The 18,668-nt window shown below is 30.7% G+C and overlaps 4 protein-coding genes across 5 annotated transcripts in view; 2 read left to right on the top strand and 2 right to left on the bottom strand.

Annotated features, from left to right (window-relative positions):
* The window catches only part of LOC125859714 (protein phosphatase 2C 16-like), a 96,287-nt gene that overhangs the window by 75,053 nt on the left and 2,566 nt on the right, over positions 1-18,668 (bottom strand). The window contains exon 1 of one of the 2 annotated variants that reach the window (XM_049539519.1): positions 1,848-1,852. The exons of the other annotated variant lie outside the window; for it this stretch is intronic. The gene's annotated coding sequence lies outside the window, so the exon portion shown is untranslated. Of the gene's footprint in view, positions 1-1,847; positions 1,853-18,668 lie in introns of those variants that run through there. 2 annotated transcript variants of the gene reach the window in all.
* On the bottom strand, positions 2,296-3,473 carry LOC125859725 (serine/threonine-protein kinase STY8-like). The gene is made up of 4 exons (XM_049539533.1): positions 3,307-3,473; positions 3,028-3,214; positions 2,588-2,722; positions 2,296-2,466 (listed from the first exon to the last, which is right to left on the bottom strand). Exons 1-4 carry the CDS (start codon positions 3,471-3,473, stop codon positions 2,296-2,298), a joined length of 660 nt encoding a protein of 219 aa, XP_049395490.1.
* On the top strand, positions 5,789-13,939 carry LOC125859724 (IQ domain-containing protein IQM1-like; the record flags this gene model as incomplete). Its single annotated transcript, XM_049539531.1, has 10 exons — positions 5,789-5,822; positions 5,894-5,908; positions 11,082-11,112; positions 11,209-11,323; positions 11,912-11,977; positions 12,176-12,264; positions 12,572-12,659; positions 13,003-13,233; positions 13,622-13,723; positions 13,854-13,939. Coding segments are annotated over 10 exons (849 nt in total), but the record flags the coding sequence as incomplete, so codon positions are not given.
* Positions 15,842-18,517, top strand: LOC125859718 (protein IQ-DOMAIN 8). Its single transcript, XM_049539525.1, has 5 exons — positions 15,842-16,017; positions 16,117-16,371; positions 16,913-17,128; positions 17,336-17,443; positions 17,540-18,517. The coding sequence occupies exons 1-5, from the start codon at positions 15,952-15,954 to the stop codon at positions 18,176-18,178; spliced, it is 1,284 nt and encodes a 427-aa protein (XP_049395482.1). The 5' UTR covers positions 15,842-15,951; the 3' UTR covers positions 18,179-18,517.

Raw genomic sequence — 18,668 nt, forward strand, 5'->3', positions numbered from 1 at the left:
TTATGATTAGGACGAAATAGCAGAATTTACACTTCATTTTCTACTTGCACACCAAGTGTTTGTATAAATGAGGCAATGAAAGTCTGAAAGAGAAAGAGACAAAAAAAAACAGGGGATTTAGAATAATTGGAGATTGATCATTTGGTTCACTTCAAAGGGTGTCCATATCATGATAGCTTTATAAAGGAAGCAAAGGAAAAAGAGGAGGCTAAAAATTGTCAAGCTCCCATTTCCCAAAAAGCAATCCCTCCAAAGCTCCTTGGATTTCTCTAAGCCTCTCTCACTCTGTAAGTTGTATTGGTAAAAACGAAATCTTTACTTCTCAAACAAGTGATACTACTCTTATCCTGCATCTTTCTGGCTAAAAAGCCTACACCTTTACAACTTTTTCTTTCAATTTTATTTTTCTTAGTTGTACTAGTCTTGTTTTGACAACTCAAAGTATCTACGTATTTTCTTTCTTTCTTGTTCTCTATGTACACGTTGCTTCAAATCTTGAAATGAAACTGGAAGTACCCTTTTTAGGTTCTGAGCAACACCTGAATACAGCAGCCTATAGAAATTGCACGTTAATTAACAGGGAAAAATTGTGGGTGCCTAGACTGCAGAGCCACCTATTCCCCCTTTTGGTCATATTCTGGAACTGGACAAGAAGGAAAATCTTTCTTTAAATTCTTTTGAGTTTTTAAATTCAAGAAATAAGTACACAGAATCAATGTCTGAGAGATTCAGTACCAAAAAAAAATCTTAATTTATGTTAGTGAACAAAACTTATATATATAGTACATAATAAAATGTATGAGTAGTTAACTACTTTCATGGATAGGGAAGCGTTAGGGGCGCAGCCAAGTAGGACAAAACTTAAACCATTTTGATCTTTTTGTGTGCTTACTTTTCCTATTTAATTTGAATTCCGTTATTGAAACTCTGGCTCCGCGCCTGCTAGGGAGCACTGTGACCAAAATAGTTTTTCTTATTATCCAAAAAGAAGAGCTTGGTTTTCTATTGGATCCTGAAAGGGTTTCTGAATTTATCTATCCAAAGAAATGAAGCCTTTCATTGACTTTTAGCATTAGGCTAAAGTTGAACTAAGTGAAGTAAGTGCAGCTGATTGCAGCATCACCATTGAATAATGAGTTGCAATAAATAGGGAAGAAAGAATGAGGAGCCAATAATTAAACAAACTTTTTATTTTGGTTCTTTATACATTTTAGGTAAGAACTGTGAAACCAAACCTGGGAAGCAAGCACATATAAAAGGAAAGCTGATAAGTACCCTTCAATGCACTGTTTTTCATTTTCTTTTGCTTTAGTACTAGCTGATGTATGGCAGTGAAGTAGCATGTGCAGACAAAGTCAGGTGTTAGCAATGTAGTATATAGCATATGGTTTTGGGATTATAGAAAATACTGTTCATTAAGTTTTTGATAAATTATTTGTTACTACTATCTGCTGCTTTTTTTTATTTTGCCATCTTATTTCCTTGCAACCTTGCGTCGTATTATATCCTACCTACCCTAGACCATACTTGTGGAATTATACTAAATATGTTGTTGTTGTTGTATTTATATATTAAGTGAACTTATAACATAAATACGGGATTTAAGCAAACCTACTTGATTCTACTGAACCCATAAGTAAAGTTGTAGCTCCACCCAGATTTTAGTATGAGTTCTTTAAAAGATTGAAGATAATAGTAAAGCCAAGGTTAGTTAAACAATATCATGTACATTTCAGAGTTCTGGGTACTGTGTTTTTAGTATTATTTATTTTCATTGATGTTCAATCAGTGAATGATTTGATGATACACTGTGGTCTCTGTCATTCAATGACCATGCTTTCTGTGTGTTCAAGATTTTGAACAGTTTGATATATTGGGATTAGAGGGCACCAAAAAAGTCCTTCCTTTTCTTCTAACAAGCCAAGAACTTTCCTATCAACTAAATATACTTGATTTACCCAAATAGAATATTTTTCTGCTAGAAATAAATAACTTTTTGCTTCTACTTCTCCCCGACAGCAAAAAATTGGCTTCTACTTCTATTTAAAAGCATTTTTAGTGATTACCCAAACACGTAAATAAATGTTTTTCATTCAAAATAAGTGTTTTTGACGTTACAACAACAATGTCAAACATACTTTAACAATAAAATACAATACAACGGGTAGCAACTTCCAAACAAGGTGATGGTGCTTTTCACAATTAATAATACTTCACATTGCCTTCATTGGTTGTCTCTTTTATATGCAAGTATAATCTCCTTCTTCTTATGAACTCCTCTGGTTATATGTTTTTCTAGGCAAAACAAAACATGTGCTTTCGTTTTCCTGTACTTGTCTGAATGTCTTGTAACATTTGCAACACTTCCTTCATCTCTGGCCTGTTTTGTGGCTTTGCATCCCAACATTTTTTCATTATATCTGATAATGCTGTTGGACAACATTTTGGTATCTCAGGCCTTCGATCCTGAAATTTCCAAAACAACTCGATCGTTAGTACGCCAAATTACTCACATTTAAGTACGTACATATATATAACATGTTGAGTTTTTAACTAACTGATGAATCGATGAAAAAAGGGTAAGTACCATATAAATTTGATTTGAGATTTTACTACGAGAAATGTGTTCAGGATATGGATCTAAACAAGTGTACATTTCCCACAAGCAAATTCCAAAGCTATAGACATCACACTTATGATCGTACGACACTTCGCTCAAAACCTGGTGAAATACAAAAAGAAAGAGAAAAGATAATTTAGTACTTCAATTTACAAAGTAAGTGTTGAAGTTCTTGTAGGAGCATGAAACTCTTAATAAAAAGTCGAGAGAAGTGTTGGAAACACTTCTAAACTTGCCGAGAATTTAGGGGTGTATTTCATTCATGTTGCAAGATCGGGGTGTATTTAAATTTAGCTTGTCAAGTAAAGTGGTGTTTTTAACACTATTAATAGTTCGGAGATGAAACTAATTAACAAATTACGTCGAGTTTAGATGTGGGTCGATAGTTGAAAAATGATGTAACGTACCTCAGGAGCCATGTAACCGATAGTTCCAGTTGTTCCAACCATCATAGGAGGATAATTCAAGCCAAGAGAAAAAAAATGACTTGATATTCCAAAATCAATTATCTTCACTCTTCCAGTTTTGTCAAGAAGTAAATTTTCAGTCTTCACATCTCTATGAGCAATCTTTTCTGAATGAAGGTAACTTAATCTGCAATTTATACGTATTATTATTAGATAAAAAGTTTAGCATATGGCTTAATATGTTTATGAATTAGATAATAGATGAAGATGCATACATACCCTTTAGCAACATCGATTGCAAGTTGTAGAATAGTATCCAAAGGTAACTTCTTCTTCATTGTGTATTTTGAAAGATAGGATGTAAGAGTTCCTCCACCAACATATTCCACAACTATGCAACATCCATTTACTGAGCCTTTTTGACATTTCATTTTTATTTTTGACATATCATTCTTTTTTATAGCTCCAATAAACTGCACAAAATTAATATATATATATATATATATATATATAATTGTCATCAGCTAATATTCTATTATTGGCTCAATGAGAAAAGAAAGGAGGATATTTCTTTAATTTGGCTTCAACGGACATGCATGGTAGGTCCTCCAACTTTGATTGTGCATAAGTAGGAACTTAAATTTGTTTAAAATTAAACAGGTAGACACACAAGTCCTACATCGCATACATAATACATGTAGGATACCACATAGGATACAAAACTTTCATGTAGGACGCTACATAGGATGAATGTGTCTATTTGTTTAATTTTATACAAGTTTAAGTGTCTACGTGTACACACTCAAAATTAGAAGGCGTAGATGCTAGTTGATACCAAGTTAAAAGGCATATTCATGTATTACGCATATTTCAAATAAATGCTTCAATAGATGGGAAGTTACTTTGTAAATAAACGAATAATATTATAAGGAAAAAGAGAAAATAATTAAGTAGATATGTACCTTGGCAATATTCGAGTGTTCAAGAGTGCTCCAAATAGAAACTTCTTGCATGAATACCTCTTCCATCAATTCTACTGATGAATTCTTCTTTTCATCTCCCAAATCAAATATTTTAACTGAAATTCATAGAAAGAACGTGTATTAATTAAAAGTCACCAATTTTTTTATTAATGCATACTACCTATGAACACATAATTAGAATAATAACAATACTAAAAATCATAAAGATTGAACCCATCAAAAAAAGTTAGTACTCACCAGCGACTTTTTTTCCATCATAAACACCTGCGTAAACTAATCCAAAACCTCCATAGCCAATGAGTTTTTTGACTCTGAGTTTTTTAGGATTCAATTCCCATTCTTCTTTCTCCATGGTGATCTTCATATTAATTAATCTAGCTAGTATTACTTAACGACCTAATATTTTGCTAACAATTTTTTTGTGTGTTGAAATTGTGATGTCTCCCACCCATAATTATATATAGTAATTAGTAAATTCGTTTTCTATATGGAATAGGCTTAATGATATTAGGAAATTGTTTTCTATTTGGAATTGGTTTATTATTTGAAAGATAGATATTAGGAAACTATAATCTGTTTCCTATATGAATGTGCTTAATTAGTTAAATAGCCGGTTAAAGTGAAATCAAATAATATAATTAATACTAGGCTTCTAGATTCTTCCTCTTTTTGTTCTATTTCCCTTTCCCACCAAATATTTATAGAACGCTCAATTAGTGAGTTTGACAAAAAAAAAAACTAATTATTTCATCGTATATAACAGGTTGGGTTGAAATTAGAGATGTTAAAATGGGTTGAAATAAAAATTGAGTTGAATCATGACCCGTCTAAATTTACTTTGGGTTCAAATGGGCTAAAAGTTGGGTTGGGTCATGATCTGCTCAATTTGACCTGCTTAATCTCAATAATTTTAATGTATTGTTATTCAACTTTTATAACCAAAATTTGAATTTCAACTCAATAAAATAACAAAAATAAGTTTAAAATGGATAGATAAATCCTAGAAGATATGAAATAAATATTGATTCATACATTCAATATCAGATGATACATTACACTAATCAAATAAAGAGTCTTATAATGGGTTGAAATTGGTGATTACATTCGGCTCAATTAAAGATTCTTTAAAAATGAATTAAGGCTTGAATGAGTTAAGATTGAATCCAATTTAAATTATCTTGATTCCAACCCATAAAATTATGAGCGAATTGGATGAATTACCTATATTTGAGTTCATTTTAACACTCCTAATTCAAAGTTTTAAATATATAGTTGAATACATATTAGTTAAGAGTTATTTAAAAAGAAAAATGTTTTAAATCTACTGTATTACAATATTTCATAATGAATTAATAAGTTTTATGTTAGTTGGTAAATAATCGCAATTTTTTTTATTGGAATTTGATACTGACAGAGACTATCACCTACCTCGAAACAAGCTTGAAACCCTAAGAAACTTGATCCTTCCCTTTTTGGATTCGTTCCGCTTGTTCTTGGTTTACAAACAATCGATATAATATGGGAATCAATAAACAATCACTAATTACCCGAATTACTAACAATTCTATGAACCCTAGATTAAACCCATGATCCCAATTATCCAAATTAGGGTTGCTTCCATCATAGAATATATAACAAAACCCTTCCCCATTAATATTCACCCATTCTACTACGTTCTACGGATCGAAAAATGAATTCGGGGAGTGAAAAACTTACCTTTAGCCTCAAGAAAGGTGAAAAATGAGTAGGAGTCGCCTAGGGTTCGTTCCTTAGCTCTAAAAGTCGAAAAGTGCATAATAAGGTCGTTTAGAGGTTTATTAACGACCTTAAGTCGGTTCGAGCCCGCCACAGCGGCCATCATCCCACTGTAGCGGCCCTGCCAGAGCGGCAAAATCTAGCGCCAAAGCGGCTGGAACGAAACAGAGAGCTATTTTGAGAAATCCAAAATCCTCATTTCATAACACACCTCTAACCAACGACGCCTAGAAAATACCCTTTTACGCTAAGATCGATTCCAGGAGTTCTATTCACCCAAATTCAATTTTGTAAAGTCGTATGGATTCCTTAACGAGTTATCTAACCACTCATGTAATCAAAATCATAAATAATCACCCGATTGTTACCAGATTTCTCTACACATCAAGGACTCTGATTTCGTCCAAATCTGGACAAGATTAGGAAAATCCATATACTACGAAAAAGTTTTTCGACCCCAAATTTTCTCCCGTTGACATTTATATAACGACGGGAACAGGTCGTTACAAATGCACTAAGGCCTTAGAAAATAATTGGTTGCCCTTTTTACCCTTTGAATATATATTTCACACTAGTTAAAATTGTAAATTAATAGTTATATATTTTACAATATTTATGATTTTAGATTATGGAAGCTTTCTTTTTCTTTTTTTGCTTATATAAATTTATTGACTGATACGAGACACACATGCAAAGTGTTCACTAAATCAGTTATAATTTAAAGTCGTAGGAAATTAAATTTATCGTTATTTTCTACTTCTAAATTTCTCTAATTACTTCAATTTGAATCAATCAAGTTTAATATTGGCTTTGTAAGATTGTCTTCAGTTTTTTGAGATGTCTTGTTAGATATTTCAAGTTCAAACTAATTGGATTATCAAATAATTAAATATATAAAGTTATAATGGTGTCTTCTTAATTATGAACATCTTTCAAAGCTCAATAATCACTACAATATTGATGATTTAGCTATGTTCTCATAATTAAAAGTAATATGAAATATTATACAAGTAAAAATGATACTTTAATTGGTTATTCAATAAGATTAAGTCTTAATTTTATTTTTAAATATTTCTACTACTTCTAGAATAATTTTGATACTTATATATATATATATATTTATTTATTTGTGATTTCAAAATATTACAAAAACAAAAAATATTATGGTGTCAATTGAAAAAAAAAAATACTACTTATCAATTGTAAGTAATTATCATATATTTTAGGACCTTATTTAAAAGAATTTTTTAGGTCACCTATTTTATTGGAGTGACTTGGTTTGCCATTTCTTTTAGCTTACTTTTAATAGGGTGAATCAAGATTTATACTCATTAAAATTTTATTATACACATTACTATGTTTATACCTTACCTTGTTGAATTTCCCTACAAAAAAGTTATTACTATCAACTTAAAAATAGATTAAACTCAAATCCGAAATAACAAATTAAACTATGCCTTTAATTGCCAAAAGTTACTCAACTCTACTTGGTCATTTACATTTACCCCTCATTCATACTATATTATATGTATTATAAGAAAAATTGATATACATATTCTATTTTAAATTTACCTTTGAATGAAAAGTAGCAATAGAAAATATACATGAATGAAAATTAGTATTTACATGAAACATGTTTTTCATCTTAAAGGCCTTTGTAAGCTGATTCCAAACCTCAAATGACAATAAGTTTTCAAAGGATTTAATTCTCAAATATTAAGTAGTAGATTTTTATGTACAATGAATTGTAATGTGTCCACCATCGCGTATAATATATGGTATAGTAATAGTAGTAATTAGTAAATACTTTTATAGATATAATGAGCTTACCTAAATGATTATATATTAGGAAACTATAATCCATTTTCGAGATGGAAGGGGATTAATTAAATAGAAGGTTCTAAGAATGATTATAATGTATTATTTATTCTTTATTTTAAATTGATTTGTAATTTTTCTAATATTTAGTCGTCTAATTAATATCAATAAAATTTAATAAAATTATTAAAATGAGCATCTTATTATTTTTTTAAAAAAAATAGTTCAAAATAAAATTTGTGTTTCAACAAAATTTAATGAAAAAATTATTTGTGATTGAGTGACTTTCTAAGCGAAATATAATAGTTGAATGACTTTGTAGGTAAAATATTCACAATTGAGTGACTTTGAGGTTATAAAAGAAAGTTGAGTGAGAAGAATCCTTAGTTGAGTGACTTTATGTGAGAAGAATATTTAGTTGAGTGACTTTGAGTATTAAAAGAAGTAGATTTTACACAAATCTCATAGTGTTAAGAGTTAATTACAATCCATAGTTTTTTCAAATTACAAAAATCTCTTAAATTAGGTGGAATCCCGATACATTCCAAAAACGTCCTGATACATATCGCGTCCTGGTTTTGGATACATCCCTCAAAGTCCTGATACATCGCGTCTCGATTTCGAATACATCACTCAGTGTCCCGATACATCGCGTACATCCTGATACATCGTGTAAAGTGATGTATTCGATCGATACATCGCATAAAGTGATATATCCAATCGATACATTGTGTAAAGTGATAGCATTTGACTGATACATTGCGTAAAGTAACATCCCGACACATCACATACGTCCCGATACATCGTAAAGTGATGTATCCGATAGATACATCACGTAAAGTAATATATCCGACCGATACATCGCATAACGTAGGGATTTTTGTAATTTTTTCAAATGGTAGAGAAATTTAGAGAATATAATAAAATAAATTGTGTTAAAAGAAAGTTGGATAACTTTCTGTGAAAAAACTAATGACCATATGATAGATTAAATCGGAAAAACTAATAAGATATAGTATTATTTTTTCTGACATTAATTACTTCATCGTCTAAATTTTTCATCCATTATATCAATTACATTTATCAATAAAATATAGCATCAAGAACTCACTATTTGGTCATTATAATCGGTATGTTCTTAAACCACTTAGACTAAACAAATTCAATTGTTATTCTAAAATACAAAATTAGGAATAAATTATAACAATTAAATGGGCTTAGGCCTTAGGGTACAATAATTGATTTCATAGAGTAATTTCCCTAGATAGTCACCATGTTTGGAAAATTATCTAGTAATATCACTTATGTTTGTTTTAGGACTACAATATCACCCAACTTTATCTATTTTCGTCAAAATATATTTGACACAAAAAAATATTATCTCTCTCCTACTGAAATGCCATGCCACTTTTTTTTTTATTAATAATTTTTTTTAATTCTTTAAATGTCTGTAGGCTCCTAATACTAAGTAGTTTAGTTGCAGAACTCCTACATTAGGAATTGAAGTGTTTGTGCCCCTGTTGCATGTCTATTTATTTCAAACATTTAACCACCATTATAAATCGAGGTTTATTTTAATACAAAGAAAATAACAATTTAGATAAATAAAGAAAATAATAGATAGTTAAAATATGAAATTCGTGAAAAATAATATTTAATTAAGTATTTTTTTACTATTAACTTAAAAAATACTATGTTATAAAAACAAGTAAAAGTAATTAATTAGGATACATGTGTATTTATTATGTGCGTGATTTTCTTCGCACAAAAAATCTCCTTATTAATCGTAAAGATAAAACCATGTCGATTCTCACAAGAAATCGAGAGCGGAGCTAACCTTCGGTTACACAGAATTTAGTTATATTTATGATTTTAAAGTTATTAAAAAATATATAAAATATTGATTTAGAACTCTCTACTTTAAAGAACTAAAATTTAAAAAATACATGACTAGACACACGTGTCTATGCTAGCACAAGCTCAATATTTGTTATTTTAATTTATGTGATGTCGATAGAATTTACAAAGTTAATTAAATTTTAATATGATTTTAGATATTTTAAGTTGTTAGTTACTTTTTGTTTGCGCAAATTTAATGTGAAGCGGTTCATTAAGATGTCCATAATTAAAGTATTTTTCGTCATCGATCATTGATTTTATACTCAAAGTAGCTACAAGATATTACCGATATCCAAAATAATAAAGCTATAACTAAAGAATATGAATTTAAAACTAAAAGATATAGCTTAAAGAATTAAAAAAATATTATTAATAAATTAAAAAAAATGTGACATGACATCCCATTAGGAGAGAGATAATGTTTTTTTTTTTTTGTGTCAAGTATATTTTAAGATAAATAGTAAAGTTAGGTGATATTGTAGTTCTAAAACAAACATAAATGATATTACTAGGTAATTTACCTAAACATGGGTGACTGACTATCTAGGGAAATTACTGTGGTTTCATATATAGGTTATTAGGCATAGCAATGAACATTTGAGCTAATGCCTAATAGATAGGGCTAATAGCTAAATATAAGATATCAAATTGCAGAAAACAAATGGTAAAAGTCAATGAACTAGCATTTCACGGTAGTTCTCATTTTTGTATATTTGTTAATTACTTCATTTTCCCCCTATCGTTCTTTGATTTGGTCCTCGTGAACACTACCAAAAAAAAAAAAATCTATTTTCCCACTATACTTTTTATTGAAAAATATTCTGTGGCTATTCTCAAAGTTATTTAAAATGAAATGGTGAAAAAAAAAGTAATAATGTTTTCATATTGAAAAATTTAAAAGTTTCTTACTACTCAATGGACATATATTTTTCATCATGTATTTTTTTAGTAAGTTGATTTGGTAGAAAATGAATGAAAAAAATTATCTTCAATAGCAAAAATTCTCCACTAATTTAAGATGAAAAACACTTATGTTTCTAATAATTGAAAGAATCGCAAGAAAATAAACCTTTCACAAGATACAAAGGCAGAGAAGTACATTTGTGCTGAGATTAAAACATTAATCGTGTTATGCAGATATTAATAATTGCAAAATTTGAATGACCAGAAATCAAACAACAGATTAAATCTATTAAAAAATGCATAATATTTAATAAGGATTTTAATTGCAAAAAAAAAAAGAAAAAAAGACAATAGCGCAAATTCCACCCCTTCCTATACGGAAGGAGGAAAAATAAAAATGGTCAGAGATTGGAGAAAAGATCAAAGGTCAAAATATTATTCAAAGGTCACGTATAAATTAATAAACTAGAAGTCATGACTTTAAATATTTTCCATATATCAACAAGGCTCTATATCTCTAACTCTTTCGTGTTATATTTATATTCGACTTCAACTAATTTTGAAATGTTATATGTGTCTATATTATAACTTTTTTTATGAGCACGTATCAGGTTTAATTAAGAATATCGAAGTGAAGAACAAGGAAAATCGAAGCAAATCATAAATCAATCTCATTAATCGCGCAATTTCTAATGACTGATTCTGCAGTTATCCTTGAAGAATTCTTGTTAGTTTAAATTAATCTCTATCATTTTTATTTTCTGTATAATTTTCATCAAAACAATTTGAATTTTATTTCTTATAATTATAATAATTTATACAGATGGAAGGCACTAAATTTTGCAACTCTTGCACAAAGTTCTGTTTCTTTCTTTGACGTTGGAAAGACAGAGACAACAGTTTCGCGCTGGGCGCGAGCTCAAATCCGAGCTTCAAAGGTACAGTATAACAATTACTCTGCCCGTCTCAATTTATGTGACACTTTTCGGATTTCGAAATTTACACAAGTCTATCTTTGACCGAAAATTTTTTATACATCTTTTAAATATTTTGAATTGTCAATTAGTACTTTTTACGTAGTTTATAAATATAAAAATTTTAATTTAAAAAAATTGAAGATTCCATAAGTAAATTGCCAATCAAACTTAAATAGTTTGACTCTCGAAAAATGAAAAATGTCATATAAATTGAGACAAAAAGAGTAACATTTTCCACTATAATGATCAATTTTTTATCAGAACGTTATTTCATATTTGTCATTATAAAGAGATTTGACTGGATTTTTCATATATTATAGTATTATACCATGGAAAGAAGATCTTAAAGTTATCGCTAAAGACTAAGGTGTCAAATGAGCAGGTCGACCAACATTTGATCAATGTTTGTTTGAGTCAAATAAGCAAATCGTTCAGTTTGGCTAAATTAAAGAGTCATTTGTTCGACTCGTGAAAATCATTTACTAATACATATATATATATATATATATATATTTATTTATTTATTTTTTATATAATTTGTTGGTGTAGATTGGAAAGGGCTCGTCAAAGAATCAGAAGGCTCAAAAACTAGCTATCAAGAGCTGGTTAGAAGCTGTAAGTGAAATATGTTCTCTTATAAAGCACAAAATTAATATTTGTTATGCACTTCATATTAATTCCATTTTTTTTAATCCATAGCTAATTTCTCGCAATTTTTATTATGGTTATTTTTCTGAGCTAATTTCACGATATATATTACGAATTTATTGCTAGTAGTTTTCTTGACAACATTTTTTTTTAATGCAAATTCAGATAGACCCACGCCATCGATATGGTGTCAACCTAAATCGTTATCATGATGTGTGGTGCAACAGTGGAAGTTCACAACCATTTTTCTACTGGTATGTACTATTTAGAACTACAATAAAACTAAAATTAGTTATAAATCTCATTGATAATCTGTTGTTAAATTGTTCGTACCTAACATTTCTTTAAAACAAGTGTTGCTAATCTATTCTTACTAGGATTAACAATGAAATTTTTGTTTAGCTACAAAATTTATCCATAACTACTTCTTAGCTTTTTAGTAGCTACAACCAAAAAAAATAAAATTGGTGATACTTTTAGAAGCTCAATTATATAATAGTGATCACTAGCTAGCTACTTATTTTTATTATTAATTTTGTTTGTGCACTATAAAAATTACAGGTTAGATATTGGTGATGGAAAAGAAGTTATTGTGGAGCAATGTTCAAGGAGTGATCTACAGTCCCAATGCATCAAGTATCTTGGACCAGTAGGCATTTTATTGCCAATTTTAGTCTGATTATAGTAAAAATAAGGATATAATAATTATCAGTATAGTTTATATTTCTAATGTTTGTCCAACAGTCATCCTTTATAACAATATTTCTAATGATTTCTTGTATCCTACAATCAAACCCCTTTAAAAACGTCGTTTATCCAGATATTTTTTTTTTACTGTTATAACAAAATGTTAGTATTATAATGAACATATATAACGACATAACATGAAAAGAAAATCCGAATATATATATATAGGAAAATGTTGTTATAGAAGACGATTGTTGGTAGAGATAGTGTATTTACTATGAAATATTTTTTTGTAATTAATGCAGAAAGAGAGGGAAGCATATGAAGTAATTGTGAAGAATGGAAAGCTTATTTACAAGAAAAATGGTGTTTGTGTGGACACAATTGAGGGTACCAAATGGATATTTGTTCTCAGTACCTCAAGGACCTTATATGTTGGTCAGAAGCAAAGACATCATTTTCACCATTCCAGTTTTCTAGCTGGAGGTGCTTCTCTTTCATCTGGAAGATTGGTCGTCTCTAATGGGGACCTCGAGGTACGTGTATTTTATGAGTTTTGAATTTTAAAACAAATCACTTCAAGTGTTAATAATTATATTCTAAATTTAATATTTGTACATATTCATGAAGAGATCTCTATTCATGAACAAAAACATATACAACCTACAGGCTTCTAGCTCCGCCTTTGATCGATGTCTTTGTATACAAATTATCTTTCTTATACCCATCCTCCAACACATCTCACGACACCCCTTACTCCGATCCCACCCCATAATATTTACCTGAATTATATATAAGTATTTTTGTGATAATACTTTTTATTACTTACCAATCTGCACTAAAAAATAGATTAAAAAAAATATATCTTGATAAATATTTTTGGTGAATTTTTTTTTTTTTTCCTCATGTAATTAATTTTGACAGGCAATATGGGCATACAGTGGTCATTATAGACCAACAGATGAGCATTTTGAGGAGATAATAAGCTTTCTTCAGGACCACCATGTTGACCTCACCAGTGTTAAGGTCAATATATTTATAAATTGATGCTATTTTAAATTAGTTGATCTGCTAAATATGGATTATTAATATAATTAAGGTACGTAAGGATTAATTAACTAACTATATTTTTATTTTTATTTTGTTCTTAATCCAGAAATTCGCGATAGATGATGACATAGTACCCGACAAGTCAAAAATATCAAATGAATCAAAAGATGATTGCACCAAATAAAAGAGAAAATTCGAATAAATCATTTTACTCAAGTCATAGGAGGAGAAAGTTTCCTATACGTTTTTTGCAAGCACTTTCATGTAAACAAATTATAGGGAAATTATAATAGTAGTGTTCTTTATTAATCATCGTCTACTTCATAAAAAAAAGTATAACAAAAATAAATATGATTTTAGTGCACCCTGTTATTCAGTACCTTTAGTTTATATTCAAGAGAGAAATATATATTTTATTTTAAACATATATAGAAACATGTTTTGACTTTTGTCATTAAATTTACGCCTGTATGGATATGTCCATGAAATTTAATTTGGATTCAAGATTCAAATCAAGTAACAAAAAATGATTCAAATTCAAAAAAATTAAAATCTTAAAATTTGAAATTCTCTAATAAATGTTACCAGGAAAAAGACCAGATATAAAGAGGGAGGAACATCAGTTGATTTCAGAAAACGACATGAGAAAGAACCAAAAAAAATGTCGATTAGACAATATTTAAGTGAAATAACTTAGAGTAAAATGGTAAATTTTAACTCATTTTCATACTAAAATAAAACACAAAGAATATAACTTTGCTCACGAACCAAACAATACAATACAAGAGAACAACTTTTTGCAAGCTTGGAAATGAACAACCAAAGTACACAATTACTAGATTTTGAAATTACTGTGTGTCTGGAATTTCATATGGTTAATTCCACGCACATATGATTGAAACTCAACCATTTTATCTAAACTTAGTCATTTTTACCAACCAGTTAGGACAAAGTGTTCATTCATAACTTCAACAGCATCGAGATGTTGGCCCATGACCGTATTTACTTCATCTTCAAGAGCAAGCATCCTAGCTCTCAAGGCTTCAGGCGACCAATGAAATGTATATACAATTTTTGACAAATATCTTAAATTAGAGTTCATAATTATATCAAAATAGATAGATGCCCGAAAAAAAGAGGATACAGATCAAATAATGATATCCAAATAAGATATCCATGAAATTTTTACAATCGAAACATGGAAGTAGTTTTAAGGTCCTTTGCACTTTTGTCCTGGTCTTTAATTTTTGTCCATCATTACAAATAACTTTTTTTGTGAAGTACAAATTTATATTTTCTAATCATCACGTCACAAATTATGTCCGCATGACTTCTACCCTTCAAAGAACTTATGTCCTGCCAGATAGAAGTCCAATTTTCAAAATATAAAAATAAAAATCAACTCATTTGAAAGGTAATATGCTTAATTTCATCGTACTTTGTCATTTTTTTTTTGGTTTTTCATCCGGTATTCGGTATTCACATTAGAGCTCGACTAAATTCGGATTTGCACCGAAAAGTCCCACATTGGGAGTAAAACGCTCTCTAACAAAGGTGACTTTGTACTCAAGAGAGCTCGAACCCAAAACGTTTTTGATTAAGGATTAAGGAGTATTTACCACTCCACCACAACTCTTGTTGGCCGTTATACTTTGTCATTGCTATGTCTTTTATATAATTTAAATTTTGTGTTTAGTCAAACTCCGTCAAATCGAGACGGAGGGAGCAATAGTTCATGGAATAAGGCGCACGGAACCCACGTCGTGAGGCGCGGGGAGTTTGTTTGATTATTACTTCGCACTTTACACGCAAATTTATTAAAACTTTAAAAGCATGTTTTAACTAATCTTATTTTCCGGAAATTCCTTTCACTTTCCCACTAGTTTATTGTATTGCGTCAGTTTAAACTAAGGTCGGAAAGTGCAAAAGTCATCCAAAACGACGTCGTTCTTCTTTCCAAAAACTATCCGTTACAGCTTTTTCCTTTTTTTCGAATTTTAAAATTCAAAATCAAAGAAACTCATAGCTGTAGTAATTAAAGCTCCTCAAATCTCTTCGAATTCTCAAATCCCAACATTTATCTTTAAGTTCCAGACACCATTTTCTAAAATTGTTCTGTCTGTTCTGTTTTTCCTCAAAACAAAAACCATTTATCAAGCTGCAGAAACTGTATCAAGATCATATTTTTCAAGAATCGTGAAGAAATGGGTGGTTCGGGGAAGTGGATTAAATCTTTAATCGGTTTAAAAAAGAATCAATCAAATGATTCTGTAAGTTGAATTGGCTAATTCTAGTATACTCTGTTTCTGTTTTATTTTTTGTTGATGTTTTTTGATAATTTGAATTGTTTTATTTGGGGGATTTTGTAGGAGAAGGGTAGTGGAAAGAATAGAAAATGGAAGCTGTGGAGGAGTGCATCGGGTGGAATTGCTATGGCGTTTTCGAAAGGTGTAAAAGGGGGTGGGAATTTAGGAGATTCGGATGAATCTGAATCTTCATTCCTGTCTGACAGTGCTTTGGCTGCTGCTATGGCTACTGTCATCAGAGCTCCACACAAGGATTTTGTGGTTGTGAAACAAGAATGGGCTGCTCTTCGAATTCAGGCTGCGTTTCGTGGTTTTCTGGTAATTTGAATGACTTGGGACCCAAAGTTGTTAACTTTTTTGTTATACCTGGTTCAGCTTATTAATCCGTGTAGAAGATTAGTAGATAGTTAAGCATTGTCTTGCTTTTCGATGTGATTTGGCTTGGTGATAGTCTAGAGCACCGTGTTTGTTGTGGTATTAGCCTATTCATGTAGTTTCTTGCTATTGATATCTGTTACCATCTTTTATCCTCTGTGTTTTGGTTATCGTATCAATTTGTTGTTGCTATTGTGCATTTTCTGTACAATTAGTAGATAGGTAACTGCTTGATTGTATGTTGAGTGACAAAAACTAGACCTATAACACCTTATATCCTTATGTTTTTCTCTCTCTTGTGTGAGATGAGCTTAAATGGAGCGACTATGTTAGTGTTGACTCGAGATTGAGGCATAGTTGTTGTATGGTATTCTTTCTCTAAATGTAGAGATGTTATTATGTCCTTATAATATTTTTGCTCCCACTTGATCTTTTGCAAATGATTTATATAGTTAATGAGAAATTTTTATTGTTATGTCAAAAGGCAAGGCGTGCGCTAAGGGCACTCAAAGCAGTGGTTAGGCTACAAGCTATATTTCGTGGGCGACAGGTGAGAAAGCAAGCTGATGTAACCCTCAAGTGTATGCAGACTCTTGTCAAGCTGCAGTCTCGAGTTAGAGCCCGATGCCATCAAACATCCGTTGATGCTACACAAGGGTCTCTTGTTGATAGCCAAGCTGATCCAATTAAGCAAGCTGAGGTATGTAGTTTCTCTATAAACAGTATTGTTTGTCCTGATATGTATTTTTTAGCTGCTATAGCGAAATGCTGTTATAGAGAATATATTCATTGGTTCCACCAAAATCATGGTTGTTAATAGTGAAATGTTAGTACAGAGGATGACTGTTATTGAGAAGTTTGACTATATTATTGTTGCTTCAAACTATCTTACTTTTCGTTTTCTCAGGGTGGATGGTGTGATAGCCCTGGCACAGTGGATGAAGTGAGGTGTAAGTTGAAAATGAGACAAGTTGGAGCAATTAAGAGGGAGAGAGCCATTGCATATGCCCAACAGGTATCATGTTTAACTCCTTAAACATGTAATATGACACAAATTTCTCTATACATGTAACTAACTGGCCTGAAAATATATTCAACTGATCTATTTCAGAAACTGAGAACAAACCCCAGCCCGAATTCAAGAACAAGGAAAGTTGAAACCCCGAATAAGCTTAAGGCTAATGGGGATTCAGTTTGGTTAGAACGTTGGATGGCGAATAAGCCTTGGGAAAACAGACTGGTAGAAGATTTCCATACTGATGCATCAGGGATGACTCCGAGTTCTAGGAAGTATGAAGATTATGATGCTGGATCTTTCACTGACTGTAGTTCGGTGAACATTAGGCGGAATAACATGTCTACCAGGATATCTACAAGAGGACCAATGAGTTGTCAAATTGCTAATTCATCTTCTGAGCCTTATACTGATTATTATCAATATGATGATAGTACGACTTCTCATTCTTCCATATCGACTTCTGAAACTCTTGGATCGAATCAGACACCTCCAGAAGAGGGACATAGCAAGAAACCAAACTACATGAATCTCACAAAGTCTATTAAGGCGAAGGTTAAGCAGAGGAATTCAAATTACTTGTCTCACAGTATGCAGAGGAATTCAACTGATAACTTACAAGTCCATAGGAAGTTAAGTCCACTTTCGAGGACGATAGCAAGGAGAAGTGCTGATTATGATCTGTATTCAGTTGATCTGTGTAAGGATCTCTACCCTCCCTCAAATGCATTTTGATCAATTAATCTGGAAGACGAAAGGCGATTGGTGTTATGAAAGGGGAGTGTTAGTGAGTTTTATTTGTCCATTTAGCTCAACAACTTGTTGTCTTGATAGTAAAAATGAGTTTCTTTTGTTTACATACATTTAGACTTAACCAATACATAATGCATTAGATGAGATTTTCTCTAGAAAGCTGATTTACGAGTTGATTGCTGTGATGATCACTCAACTAGTAGTAATTATCTCGGAAAGTCTTTGTATCATACTGTGTTCTATTTGTTGATTGTGTATGAGTTTCTGTTTGTTTTCGGACAACTTATTCGTTGCCTTAACATATATATTGGATGGATAATGTTTTTGCTCTTGATTCGGGTTATTTATGCAGGTAAATTTTTAGAAATATAACATCTCCAGTATATCAAATCAGATATATGAGGACTTTTAAAGAAATGTATGAAGGTCTTGAACAACTTCACTTGTTAAGTTTATATTTAATGTTAAAAGT

Source organism: Solanum stenotomum, chromosome 3, assembly GCF_019186545.1.
Source record: "Solanum stenotomum isolate F172 chromosome 3, ASM1918654v1, whole genome shotgun sequence".
Taxonomy (NCBI): domain Eukaryota; kingdom Viridiplantae; phylum Streptophyta; class Magnoliopsida; order Solanales; family Solanaceae; genus Solanum; species Solanum stenotomum.